At 40.3% G+C, this 14,811-nt stretch overlaps 1 protein-coding gene across 4 annotated transcripts in view; it reads left to right on the top strand.

Annotated features, from left to right (window-relative positions):
* stk10 (serine/threonine kinase 10) overlaps nucleotides 1–14,341 on the top strand; it is a 151,058-nt gene extending 136,717 nt beyond the window's left edge. For all 4 annotated transcript variants that reach the window (XM_069898793.1, XM_069898792.1, XM_069898791.1 and 1 more), the window contains 4 exons: nucleotides 1,167–1,355; nucleotides 2,713–2,838; nucleotides 9,766–9,879; nucleotides 12,334–14,341. In XM_069898793.1, the coding sequence (XP_069754894.1) occupies nucleotides 1,167–1,355; nucleotides 2,713–2,838; nucleotides 9,766–9,879; nucleotides 12,334–12,471 (567 nt within the window). In that variant the 3' untranslated portion in view covers nucleotides 12,472–14,341. The remainder of the gene's footprint in view (nucleotides 1–1,166; nucleotides 1,356–2,712; nucleotides 2,839–9,765; nucleotides 9,880–12,333) is intronic.
* Nucleotides 14,342–14,811: the final 470 nt, after the last annotated feature.

The raw sequence follows: 14,811 nt of genomic DNA, 5'->3' as shown, positions 1-14,811 counted from the left end.
TTCCTATCATCCCCTCTGCCTCCCAAAGATCTGGAGTTCTTCCAACTCCAGCTCCAATTCCTTAACTCGGCTTGTTAGGAGCTGCAGCTGGATGCACTCTTGCAGAGGAAGTCGCTGGATGCTACTGGCTTCCCTGATTCACTATCTGCAAGAGGAGCATTCCCCTGCCTTGGCTGCCACTCCCACTGTTTATGACTAGAGGAACCAAATACGATATCTAAAATTTGCCCTTACCAACCAGCTTAAGCATGAGAAGGCACAGCTGTGGTGGTTTTCTAGGGAGGAGTAGAGGTTTTTTTGAGAAAGGGAAATAACTATTTTGGTGTGATATAAGTTACTGCTGTAGGATGATCCCTCCACTGGCTGTTCTCCCTCCACTGGCTGTTCTGAGTGCTTGCATTGCTTTTTAGATTCTTCAACATGGCTCATCCCATGTGCAAATGATACTAGTCACACAAGGGTGATTTAGAACCGGTGGTGCCAAGTCACTGCAACAGTCTGCTTTGACCTCTAAATAGTTCTAAATAGACTGAGTGATAATGGAGGAATGAAGATGCATATCCAAGTAAGGACAGTGTAAAGCTTGAAGTAGAAACTTGTAGAGTTTGATATACTATATGTCTGAAGCCTTTGTTCTTAGTAGTGAAGGTTCTGGCTTTGCGAGATGCTGTTGGAGTAGTCAAGGCAAGTCAGATCACGTAAACAACAGTATTTTGTATATCTGTTTAAGGTTCCTAGGATGTGTTGGTAAGTGCATTATTGGAGTCTTGCCTCTCGTATTGTTGTAGGCATTGGTTTCCAAATGGCTTTACTGTTTTGAGACAAAATGATTACCGAGAGAAATCATCATTTTGTTTCATATCTTTAACATTTTGGCTTCACTTGAGAACATAATTGATCTTGGCTGTGATGTCACCTTCAATATTGTGATTGGTAAGCACTTTGCATTCTAATTTACAAGTGAAGAGGGGAAATGAGATGAGTTTATGGAAAGATCTCACTAATTAGTACCATCAGATGACGAGCTCTAAATGAGAAAGTGGAAAATATTAATGAGCATAAGAGTTATCTAATTCAAATGAGTAATCAACTTTCTCTGGTGGATTTTAGCCCTAACTTGCATGTGGTGTCTCATTTTATTTGGTTTGTATGGTTAAACCCTGCAGGAGTTGGAGCAGATGCAGCGTTATAATCAACGGATGATTGAACAGCTGAAGATCAAACAACAACAGGAAAAGAACAGGCTTCCCAAAATCCAAAGAAGTGAGGGGAAGACTAGAATGATGATGTACAAGAAGAGTTTGCGTATCACCTCTTCAGGGAGTCATACAGAAGACCGAGAGAAAATCAAACAGGTAACTGGCTAGCCCATGCTTGGTATGCCTGTGGCTTCAACTGGTGATCTTAATGAAGGTACAAAAAGGCAAAAGATGCGCTAAAGCATTCTGTATGAATGTTGGTAGAGAGCTTTGATTTTAGGGACAAATCTTGCCAGCAATTTGTCCTAGTCCACATTCATGCCAGAGCCAAGAAAGTGCAACAATGACTCCACTTCCTCTGAAGCCTAAAGAAATCCAGTATGTCCATAATGTCTCACCAACAGATGCACATTTGAAGATTCCTGTCCAGATGCATCACAGAATATGTGATGTAAGGTCTAGATGTATCAAAAGGAACAGATTCTTTCAGTGATCATGGGATTTTTCCTGCTTTCCCTTACCCCGTCCTTCCTTTCTCTATTTCCTTGGTTTTCAATCAGTATGCTTATCATGGACTGGGAAGAGGGATTGTTCAAACATTCTCATTCTCTAAATAAAAATCTGATTTGAATTGAAAATTTCAAGAAACCATTTCTACTGTAGAAACACAGTTGGAGGAGTGTATGTGGAAAATATTTGTTTGAGGAATGATAATGGCTGACAATACTCATAATCAGGTAAACCAAAAAAATCTGCAGATGTTACTTACTACATCTAGTGCTCTCAGTGCAGCTTCCTGTGCATCAGAGACTGGATACAGACTGGCCCTACGAGTCCATGCCGCCCAATTTACACCCCATTAACCTACACCCCGATAAATTTTATTTTTTTTTGAAGGGTGGGAGGAAACCGGAGCCCCCGGAGAAAACCCACACAGGCATGGGAAGAACCTACAAACTCCTTGACAGTGCAGGATTTGAACCCAGGCCCAGTCCAATCACTGGCACTGTAAAGGCATCGCGCTAACCGCTACGCCAACCTTTCCATGTATTCCATCTTGTCAGTCTTCAATCAGATGCTATCAATATCGACCTCAAATTGCTGGTCACTTTCCCTTACCCCTTCCTCCTGCTTCCCAGCCCTTCTCTTCCATCTATCAGAGAGGTACACTTTTTGGCTTCTTCCCACTCCCCTGTCACCTCTCAGCTTCTACCCCCTAACCTGTATCTACCTATTACCTCTTGCCTATTAGCCTGTGCCCCCCCCCACCAGCTGATTTTCAACGTTCCTAATTGAAGGACTCTGTTTTGAACTATTGACTGCCCTTTGCTTCCTGTGGCTGCTGCATGACCTGCTGAGTTTCTCTCACACAATACCACAATTGGTACCAGAATACCAATAATCATCCATTGCTAAATCACCATGTTGTTCTGTGCCCATTGGTTCAAAATGACTCTGCTCAAAACTGCTCCATATTCCTTAACTCGTGCAATGTTTATTTGCTTTCAAATAGTTTGGACTTCAAGAAGAAAGGAGACAGAAGATAGAAAAGCAAAATCAGCAAATAAAACACGAGGCCCAAATGAAAGACATGCAACAAACTTGTGAGAACAACATTCATGAGCTGCAGCAGCTGCAGGTAATTGACTTAGAATTTACAATTTGTCCTTGAAAGGGACTTAGTCGAGAAATGGACCCTCATTTGAGGGGGTTGGGGCAATTGTAGTTGTGACTACCTTGGCGTTTGTGAAGTAAATCACAAAATTCTGTGGACACTGGTTGAAGTTAGAACACAAAATGCTGGAGAGGCTCAGCAGGTCAAACCGTGTCCTTTCTGTAGCAAAGGTAAAGATACAGAACCGACATTTCAGGCTTGAGCCCTTTAAGGTATGAGAAAATGCTGACAGGCATCCCATCAAAAGAGGGGGGGGGTGGGGCAAAGGCAGGAGATGATAGGTGGAGAAAGGAGGGAGGGGACAGCAGCAATGAGGGGGAGGAGGGACGGCTGGGTGGGTGGAAGAACTGGACAGACAGGAAAAGGGGAGTGGAAAGAAAAGGCAAGCAGCTTTAGTGGCAAGCGGTGAAGTCAATGTTCATGTCATCTGGTTGGAGGGCATGGGGGCCCAGAGGTGCGATGGTGAAGAGAGGGATGAGTGCACAAGGAGGGAACCGACCCTATGGAAGGCCAAGAGGGAGAAGGAAAAATGTGTCTGGTAGTGGGATTCTGTAGTAAGTTCCGGAAATTCTGGTGGATAATGTGTTGGATGCGGAGACTAGTGGGGTGGTAGGTGAGGATGAGAGGAATTCTATGTTTGTTGTGTCTGGGGGCAGAGGAGGGTAGGGCAGATGAGCGGGAAATGGAGAAGATGCTAGTGAGGGCTGAGTTGATAGTCATGGAGGGGAAGCCACATTTATGGAAGAAGGCAGACATTTTGGAAAATCTGGACTGGAAGACCTCATCTTGGAAACAGATGTGATGGAGATGTAGAAATTGAGAGAAGGGGATGGAATCCTTGCAAGGGACAAGGTGTGAGGAAGTGTATCCAGATAATTGTGTGAGTTGGAGGGTTTGTAGTATATGTCGGTGGCAAGCTTGTCTCCCGAGATGAAGACAGATCCAAAAAGGGAGAGTGTTTTCGGAGATGAACCAGGTGAGTTTGAGGTCGGGGTGGGACAGTACACAAGGCCACCATGGATGAAATTGACAAGCTCATTGCGGGGCATTAGGCAGCCCTGATATAGTCATCAATATTTTGGAGGAAGAGTTGCGGGGTCTTGTTTGTGTTGGCTTGCAACAGAGATTGCTTCACAAAGCCCACAAGCATAGCTGGAACCCATGTGAGGACCCCTGGCTACTCCTTTGATTTGGAGGAAGTGGAATGAGTTAAAGGAGAAGTTATTTAGAATGAGGACATGTTCTGCCAGGCGGAGAACGGTATTGGTGGAGGGTGACTGTTAATACAAAATGCTAGAGAAGCTCAGCAGGTCAAACAATTATCTTTTATGTAGCAAAGGTAAAGATGTTAACAAAATGCTGGAGAAGCTGGTGTTTAGCAAGGGTAGATCATGTATAGAAATGTGAATCTTAGGGCAGTGAATGGGGTGAGGATGCAAAGATTTATATATATTAAAAAAAACATGATTTACCTCTCGGGTCTCAATTCATCAGTATATGTTGAAGTCCTTGTTATCTTAGAAGTATGCAGTGATAGTCCTTTAATAACATGGAGCTTTGCAGGACAAATTATTCAGTTAGAAATGACAAACACTTTGAGTGTGTTCTTGTCTAAGAGGTAATGCACAACTGAACAAATTAGCACTTTTTAAAAAAAAAAGTTCTGGTGAAATTAATTGACCTGATAGCTCATACAGGTGATCCCTGGATTGCAGCCACTCATATAACAGGAAAGGGAAGTAAATAAGTACAATGTTTATTTTTTCAATTTGTATATCTTGCTGTGCAGATTATGTGAGTTTAGTATCACGGGAAGTTGCAATACAGTCAAATTTCTAGTAATACAGCTGCTTGCCTGTGATGGTGAGAATAGGTTTGATGGTTCATAGAGTAAAGCTAAGAGGTAAAGGTTCCAGTATTGGAACGTAATACTACATTGAGAATGTAACATGAAATTCTTTAACTTTTGTCCACCGTAAGGCGGACAGAGTCACCACTTTGTCCTATGCCCCTCATAGAAACCTGCAGCCCCTGGTGTTCCTAGGTGGTCTTCCCTCCAAGTACTGACCAGGCCTGAGCCTGCTTCTGAGATCAGACAATCTCAGATGTATTCAGGCTATTGGGTGCTGACATGTCCTAGACATGTATTAGTAGTGATTCAGCCAAGGAAGCCAAATCATTAGGATACATTCAAAGTGGAGAGAGATAAGTCTTTGGATCAAGGATTTTGAGAAACTGGCACAGAAGAGTTGAAGCCAGCATAGATCAGCCATATTCACATTGATCTGGAGTGACAAGTAAGGGACTCATGGCCAATTCCTGCTTTCTCAAGTTCTAGTAGATTCTAGGTGGAAAAAATAAAAAATGTGATCTTTATTTACACGCACAGGAATTCACAATAGGTAACATACTCTTACCCAACAGTAGCATGCAAATCCTACACTGGACGCTTGTTAATCAAAGATGCTCACAACTCCAGATTGTGATGCTAAAGTTACACACCAAATCCTGCCACCTTTCTACATTAGGCAAGGTTGGTATACACTAGTTAACAGAGGTATATTAAGCTGATTTACAACTATAACAGGCAAAATATAGTGGTCTCTCCTGGGTACATGCCACAATAGTGTCGTCGTCGCCCACCCCCCCCCCCCCCCCATTCCTGGCATGGACCACACAACTAGTCTCCAACATTGCTCACAACGTGGAGTGGAGCTCCGGGATCATCTCAAGCGAATGAGAGTGAGTTGCTCCACCTGGATTTTATACTTCAGTGGCTAGAGGTGCTGGCCCGGGTGTGCTTGTGTGACCTGCAAGAACCAATTGCATGGGTGAATCTAATCCTTGATTGGCGAATGAGGTGACTTCTGACCAGTTTCCTGCTGGAAAGGTTAGGTGACTTTCTGTATATCATTGCCCCATGTTGTAAAGTTGCCTGTAAATCTCACAATTAGAAGCACAGGGTCAAAGAAGGGATACCATTCATAGCATCTTAAAAATTTCATAAATTCTGGAATGATTCCCACAGATTGCAAGTTGGCAAATACAAACCACTATTTAACAAAGGGAGCAAAAACTGATAACAGCAGAATCAGATTCTACTTCTGAAAGTCAAATAGCTAACTAATAGTTTATTGTCACGTACATTGTATGATGCACATATGCACTGAAGATTTTATTGCTGCAGTTGAATGAGTACTTCAGACGGCACCTGAGATTTAAAAAAAAACTTTATGTAGGAATGGAGAAAATGTGGTGGCATGGATTGATTAACGGAGCAAAAATAGAAAGCAACTTATTATCAGATTGGAGGTCTGGCATTGGTAGCTTGTGGTAGGGACTGGTTTGTGTTTGGGGGTCCAATGTCCTCTACCCATTGAAAATTAACAGTAAGTAATTAGGGCATCAAAGGGCATGTTACTTTTTTTGTAAGAGAACTTGACTTCAAGTGTAAAGATATTTTATATCAGTAACATTGGATGTTGGTGAGACCTCACCTGGAATCTACTAGAACTTGAGAAAGCAGGAATTGGACATGAGTCCCTTACTTGTCACTCCAGATCAATGTGAATATGGCTGATCTATGCTGGCTTCAACTCATCTGTGCCAGTTTCTCAAAATCCTTGCTCCAAAGACTTATCTCTCTCCACTTTGAATGTACTTTTGTGTGCATTTCTTTCACCTTGAGTGCAGTTTACAGTGGCCAGTAATTAGAAATTCTGCACCTGCAGGGAAAAAAAGAATCTTAGGATTGTATGTGATAGCATTATTGTCCTCTGTCAATAAATCTGAACTCTATGGGGCAGAGATGAGAAATCAGGATTACAGTTTCAAAATTAGGGATCATATATTTAGGACAAAGGCAGGTGAATTTTTGATATCAAGAAGGCCGAGGAGACTGGTTGATTATGTTCAAGACACGTCGATAGGTTTATGGAATGTGGATCTAGGATCAGGTTAAGTGATGCTGAGGCAAAAGATCAAGAATGAACCTGTTGAATGGCAGAACAGGCAAAAGGGGATGTTTGTATCATGTATGTTGGATTGGTGCCGCTTGAAATTCTGGAGTGGTACCTAACAACTTGGAAGTGGTACCTAGCAACCTGGAAGTACAGCAAAAACCCCAGTATCCAAGCACCTGCAGGGATTGGCAGTTGCCAGATACGCAAACTTTCCAGTTGTTTGAGACTTGCAGTTACAATGCCTAACTAATACACCAGCATTAAAGATAAACAGTTTAAAAGGCAAGACAGTGCAAAATGTAAAGTAATTTTAAAAAAAATCAGAATTGTCGTCCCTAATTATGTAAAGTTCACTTAATCACAATTCCTATAACTTACAAAATTTATATTTAAATTTGAACCCCCCCCCCCCTCCACTGTTGTGACACTGCAGCAGTATTGCACTATCTGCTAAGCTAATCATACCACCATCATGTGGGGGCGGCACAGTTAGACTGTTAGAGCACCAGAGACAAGGACAAAGGTAAGGGGTTTGTTCACTCTCCTCGTGTATGCTTGGGATTCTCCAGGTGCTTTGGTTTCTTTCCTCCCACTGTTCAAAACGTACTGGGGGGGTGTAGGTCGATAGGGTGTATTTGGGCGGCTGAAAGAGCCTGGTACCGTGCTGCATGTCTAAATTTAACATCATTAACCACCGTTTGCTGATAAAGTCTTACTAACATACATAATAAAGACGTACTTGGCAGGGATAGGAAAACATTTTGGGAGAATCGCTCCAGCAGCTAGTGGCACTGGCCAACTCTTCATCCTGGACGACCGGGGCACTCTGCTGGAGGAATATTTGCTCCCATCTTAAAGGGTTTCTGTGTTGCTTTGGAGAAAATATATTTCTACAATTTTAAAATTTTACTTGCATTTTTATTTGTTCTTATTTTATTTTGTTATTTATTTACCCTCTTTTGCCGGTTCCTGAATTCTGATAACAGGGATTTTTACTGTAGTTGTTACTGTATTTCATTCTGGATGAAATGTATTTTCAATCACCCAGTGCTAAAATAGGTTCACTACATGATCAAATTTCTCAGCTGACATGCTTTACATAAGCAAGAACAATTTGATGCTTATTTTGCCCAATGGAAACGTGTGGATCCTGACCATGCGCTCAGTAGATCATTGGTACAATTGTTAGTGGACTTGATGCTGTTAGCTTTGGATTGTATGTAGTCATTTTTAAAATTCACTAAAAGTTCAAAGATTCCTTTTATTGTCATGTAATAATATTTTAAAAATGTAGAAAAAACAATGTACTTTTGTATGCCATGAGCATTGCCTGGTGCTTTTTACAATGAGAGAAAGAAGCAAAAGTCCCTTCAGAGTTAGTGTCCATGGATTCGTCTCTAGTGCTCCAGCAGCCACACAGACTCCAGTTCAAACCATAGATGACCCAAGCTCCAGATCCAAACCTCTGATGTGATCAGGAAGCCTTCAGCACCAAAGGCCTTAAGGAGCCTTTGCCTTCAGCATCACCTTAAAACCTGGTACCTGCTTCCCTGGAGCCAGTCACCCACCTGAATGAGTCCTTCAGCTACTGAGCCCTTTGCTGGTCCGTTGCCATGGTCATCCTCCTGTAGGATCATCTCCCATGAGCCTCCTCCTCAACCCAGGCTGGTGGGGGGGGGGTTGGGGCAGAGAGGAAGCAGGGAAGGTTCTCCCTGTTTCTGGTGCCCTGCGCAGCACCGTTGCTCTTTTCATTTGCTTTTACATACCGTATATTTTGGACCTGAAACGCCAAAAAAGAACCCAACGTTCAATAAATTTTCAAGATACCATTATAATAGAAAGACATTTTTATTGAAAAAAAAATCTAAAATCCTACAAAATCACTGTCATTTCATTGTCGAAGGCAAAAACCTCGGCAAGCACATCCAGAGTCTCGATGTTCATACAGTCATCAAGTGATCCAGCATGCATAGCCCCATCTTTTCTAAAGGATTTTCCAACTCTGGCCAACAAAGGAGTCCTCTTTGGCATCTTTCTTAAAGCACTTCATTCTTTCTCCAATCTCTTACCAACTTCTCATTTATCTCAAATATCCTCGCAGCTGCACAGTTGCTGAATTTCTGAGCCACTTTTAACTTAAAACTCACTTTATACTTTTGTCATTTTGCTGGAGGCTCCATGATAACAACCATCTTCCGCAACGCCAAACTGCTCAGTCAACGTGATTTTTTTGGGGGGGGGGGAGCGACTTATATGTCCGATTATATGATAAAACCCTGAATATGGCCCCGTCTTATCTGAAGGTCAACTTGTGTGTCAGAATATACAGCATTTTGGAAAATGCTATGTTGCCGTCTCAGCCATTAAAATATATGAACATTTGGAGGGGGAGGGGGGAGGAATGAATTGTAACAGACAAGAAATGAGCACAGTAATAGAGATGACATATAATTCATACAACAGAATGATTTGGATACATTGTAAATCCTTCATAATGTTTCTATAAAGTTTGATTCTAATGTTTATTTTATTTGTTAAAACTTGCGTAAAGCTCAATTGAAAGAAAATCAAATTTGTGGAATCATGATTAACAATGATGCTTTTTGAACTAAAGGTTAATAGCTTTTTGTTTGTAATTCCTAAGATATTATAAACTGCTTTCTAAAATTAAATATATATTGCAAAATTGCAGATTGTACCTTGCATTAAAAGGAATTCATTTTTATATTGTAGCACAGATGAAAGACTTTTTGGAACAAATTGTATCTCCTCTAACAGCAAATGATTTACTTTACTAATTGGAAATTGTCAATGTCAGATTTGTAATTCAGATTACTTTCTTGTACTTCGTTGAGCTTGGTCAGCAGGTTGTGCAGTAAGAAATGATTGGATGCACTGATTTATTTACCCCTTTTCATTCACTCTTTAGAATGAAAAGTCCCATCTTCTGATTGAACACGAGACCCAGAAGTTGAAAGCACTTGATGACAATCACAACCAACAACTCATGGAATGGCAAGAAAAGCTGAGACCAAGGAAAAAAGTGAGCAGTGAAGAATTTAATATTTTCTGAACAATTTCCTGTGAAGGTCTGAGGGATTGATTAGTCTTCAAATGGTGCCATGTGTCCATTTTTCCCCATTGCTTTTGTAAAAATCTATCCCTCAGATGGTACCAAACAATTGCATTTTTCACTATAAAGTAAAAGAAGCCTGTTCAGATATTTTAAACATTCCGCTTGCAGAGGATCGTGTTTAATTAGAGAATCTACAGCTGAGTGTCAGTAGTGCCCAAAGTGAGGCATTTTTGTCCCTACCCTGGGAGAGGCCCTTCCCTTGGGCTTTGTTTAAACTTCACTGAATTTTTTTAAATTATCAATCGAGGCCAACCTGAGCCAGATTCCCAGTGTCAGACATGAACTACTTTAAGCTATCCAATCCCCTTTTTTGCTTCATAAAGTTTTGCAAGCATCTTGAAGATTTGTTTCCCAACAGGTGGAAAAACTATACAATTTGTTAGTCTTGTGATTTGCACTCGTGTGCATGTCTCGGCACAACTTGCAATAAATCTATTACAATTCAAGTTCTAGGCGATCAGGATAATAATTTTCCTTCAGTATTTTCTGCGCACAAATTAGCTGCTGTGGTTGTATTAAAGCACCAGCAACCCAGGTTTGAATCCGCCGCTGTCTGTAAGCAGTTTGTGTGCTCCCTCCATGTCTGCTTGTGTTCCGCCTACATTTCAAAGATGTGCAGAAGTTAAGTAGGTTGGTTGTCACCGAGGTGGGTCGGCGCAAGCTGTGGGCTAGGATGGCCTGTTGCTGGGCTTTATCTCTAAATTGAAACATTATATTTCATGAGTATGGACATCTTGGAAGAGGTAACAGGAGATAATTAATGCATGAAGTCTGCCTTTACTTGATCTTGGTAACAGTCATTTCAACTTTGGGTGAGCCTTTAAAATCTGTCAAATAAATGTCAGTCAGGACTTTTATTTTTTCGCCATTGATTTTTATTTCAATGTCTACAACTTCTTAGCTTTGGGAAGGGTTTGAGAGGTTAATTTATTTTTCACTTTGGTTAAGGAGCAAAGATCTTGAAAACTAGAGGTGAGTGAGCATTGTAACCATGAAGAATTATTGGGTAGGTGAGGGAGGTTAGATTTTGTGTAGAGTTGCTTCTGTCGTTCCCTGGGCAATGACGCACAAGCAATTTTTTGAGCAAATGTAAGGAGTGGAGTGTTGTTCCAACAAGATGTATTATAAAACCATGTGATCTTTCTGAGTTTTAAGTGGGAACCTTCACTGAAGATCTGGAATAATGCAATTTCAAAAGCAGTGTCATCTTTGTAGTGAAGGATTATGTTTTTAGAATTGAGTAAAGTTGCATATTCCATTGTTTAGAATGGGGCAGTATGGTTAGTACAATGATATTATAGCATCAGTGACTTGGGTTTGAATCTGTTACTGTCTGTAAGAAGTTTTTATGTTCTCCCTGTGATCTGCGTGGGTCTCCTCAGAGTGCTCCAGTTTCCTCCCATGTTCCAAAGATGGATGGAGTTGATTGGTCACATTGGTGTATTTGAGCGCCACAGGCTTGTGGGCAGGAAGGGCCTGTTACCATGTTGTATAGCTCTACATTTAAAAAAAAATATATAATGGGTCGCTTGCCTTGATCTTGTTTATTTTTCTCTTGTTGATACGTTGGATTAAATGCAAAATGAAGTCCAAAAATTACTCGTTAATTGATAAAAGAATTTTTTTTAGAACTACACGTGTACAGAAACTGTAATGGGACAATACCCTTACAGATTTTTGCCATCATTTAAAGGGGAGAAAAAAAAAACTTGGAACCAATTAGGAATTTTCCTAAATCACTGCAGGACATTTAGTAAGGTGCAGCCATTACACACTAATGGTGGAAGAAAGGAACATTTTGTGTGGTTTGGATGCCAGCTAAGTGGAATGCTTTGTCGTGGACAGTGTCAAATTTCTTGTAAACTTTTGGAGTTGTATTCATGGAGCAAAATGGAGGACATTCCATTATACCACTGACTTATGTGGTTTAGACAGTATAATGACCTAAAATGTCAGGAGCTAGTCAATCAGCACAGAATGCCCTCTCTCCAACCTCCTCTTAGTCACAGTGTTTGTTTGGCTGTTGAGTTTCCACCAGTGACAACCAGGATGCTGGTGGTGGGGAATTCGGATGGAAATGCCATTGAATGTCAAGTTAAGTGGTTAGACGTTGTTGCCTGACACTTTTGGCACAAATATTACATGTCACTTATAATGTTTAGCGCATATCTGAATGTCATCTAGGTTTGGCTGCACATCAGTATTAACTATTTCATACAGATAGAGTTAAATGTTGTAGAGTGATCATTGAACACTCACACTTCTGCTGTTTCTTAACCTGATGGTTGGTTGATCATCCATTATTCTTTGATGTTAAAGCTTTTTAATGTCTTGTCATAATTTTAATGTTTTTTGATGCAGGCTTTGGAGGAAGAATTGACCCAGAAGAAAAAGGATCAAGAGATCTTCTTTAAAATTAGTGAAGAAGCAGATTGTCAGAGTCCAATTTCACCAAACAAGGTTGCCAAATTTTTCCCTTTTTCTTCGGAGGCATCCTAAGAAAGATTGGGACCCATTATTTCTTGAACTCAGGAGAACAGATGTATGAACAAGTCTTTAATTTATATTTTCTAAACTTGTCATAATATTTTCTGACTTAGGATGAAAAAATACTGTATTTACTACTGATACCTTAAAACGAACAGCTGAATGTCACTGTATGTGTCTGCAAATATTGCTATAAATAAACTATTCTTTCGCTGTATAGAAGTTTTTAGTTGGGAAGATTTTTTTGGGTTTGCATTGGCTTTTTTTCAGAGCTTCCTTTTCTATGCATGAAGATTATAATTTTTTTTTCAAGTTAGTTTATAAACCAAAAAAAGTAAATATTCTTGATACCAAATTGGCTCATTAAAAACCGAGTTCAGACAAAAAAGTCCTATTTTAAGTGAACCAGGTTTTATTTTAAAAAATGCCAATAAAGATTAATTTGCTTCATTGGTTGCTTTTTGATTTATTCTGTTCAAAAGCATTTCCTATTCACAACACAAAGTATTGGACTGGTACATACTTTCCAATTCTTGGCCTATTTTTCTTTTAAATTGTTAGAAGTTAGTCCAAAATAATCTTGTCTACCTGTGTTCCATATAAAGCTATCAAGGATTGAACATCATGCCAGGGAGCTGACTTGCAGAACAGAAGCAGAAACGTTGATGCATCTATTTCTTGTTAAATGAACTGTTTTCAACAGTCAGACAATTAACAAAAAAAGCTCAATGGCAATTTGATGGCCTTGGAATGAATGGCAATTAAAGTGCCCATGGATGAAGTGTAGAATCACAGATGAATTTTTGTTGATCTTTGACTGGTTGTGGTGTTAAAAAAAAATCGTAAAAGTTCATCTAATTCTATTTGCCAAGACCTGAAGGGAAGGCTAAAATGCTGAAAGCAATATAGAGAAGAACTAGAAATTTAGTTTCCACTGACTGCTTTCCCTGATGATGAAGTACTTATTGAAATACATGGAGCTACTCAACCTGCAAAGCTGAATTACTTGTCGCATGTTCTGAGATAGAGTCCTGACTAGGAGTTTCAACTAGAAATGTGAACCATCCTTTTTCTACTACTGGTGCTTGACCACCCGAGTTCCTTCAGCAGAATGTGCTTGGTTACAGAGGGGAGAAAAAAACTTGGTTTGGTGTCCTATCTCATCAGCTCAACTCATATTTAAGATCCACAGGCAATACAAAAATAAATGTGTGGAGTATTGTTTTTTCTGCACAAAATCAGTTGAAGTGCAAGGACAACATTTTAATAATGAGAGGTCTGTTCACTAGTCTACTGGTGGGAAAGTATCTATTGGTTGTTGACTTGATATTTATTACATCAAAATTCTTCAGCTGTGTTATCCCTGCTCTCATTGGCCAACATTGTGCTTTGTAGCTATAAATGGTGAACACTAATCAGACTCACATTTCATCTTCATGGATGGATGAGATCTTTTAATTTGATGGCTCTGAATACTGTTCATTATTTTAACCATCCTTATCAAATGCCCCATTTAGCCTTTCATACTCTTAGGAGAGCAACGGGAAGCAATTTCTGTGTCTGTACATCATTAACCTTTGTCTCTTGAATGATTTCATTAATGTGCATCTCAAATTCAGAGTGACTTTTTTTACCTACACCTTGACCAAAGATCAATCTATTGAGTTTAAATATTTCTGGCTTGTGTGTACAAAATCAAACTTTCTTTGTGTTGTAAATTTGTAAACCATAATTGAAAATGCTTGCCTAAAACTTTAAACCTGTAACTTGATTTTTTTCAGTTAGACGCATTAAAGGGTAAATAATATATCTGACCACTAGATGGTAGTCTTTGCATTCAGTAACCTTGACAATAAATTAAGACTTGTGTGTTTGATGCTCACCTATTGTCTTGCTACATATTTTTAACACTTGATAAGTATCACTATTGTGATCAGAAAAGTTTTTAATGCAGCTTCTGAATTATATAATCTCATCGTAATAACAATTTAGCGTACCAGTTAGCACAATGTTGTCTCCGCTCCATCCTCAACATCCATTGGAGCGCTTTCATCCCTAACGTCGAAGTACTCGAGATGGCAGAGGTCGACAGCATCGAGTCCACGCTGCTGAAGATCCAGCTGCGCTGGGTGGGTCACGTCTCCAGAATGGAGGACCATCGCCTTCCCAAGATCGTGTTATATGGCGAGCTCTCCACTGGCCACCGTGACAGAGGTGCACCAAAGAAGAGGTACAAGGACTGCCTAAAGAAATCTCTTGGTGCCTGCCACATTGACCACCGCCAGTGGGCTGATATCGCCTCAAACCGTGCATCTTGGCGCCTCACAGTTTGGCGGGCAGCAACCTCCTTTG

The sequence above is a fragment of the Narcine bancroftii genome, chromosome 9 (genome assembly GCF_036971445.1).
Source record: "Narcine bancroftii isolate sNarBan1 chromosome 9, sNarBan1.hap1, whole genome shotgun sequence".
In the NCBI taxonomy this organism is placed as follows: domain Eukaryota; kingdom Metazoa; phylum Chordata; class Chondrichthyes; order Torpediniformes; family Narcinidae; genus Narcine; species Narcine bancroftii.
The sequence above is the reverse complement of the archived record's forward strand: the minus strand, read 5'-3'. Positions and strand labels throughout refer to the sequence as shown.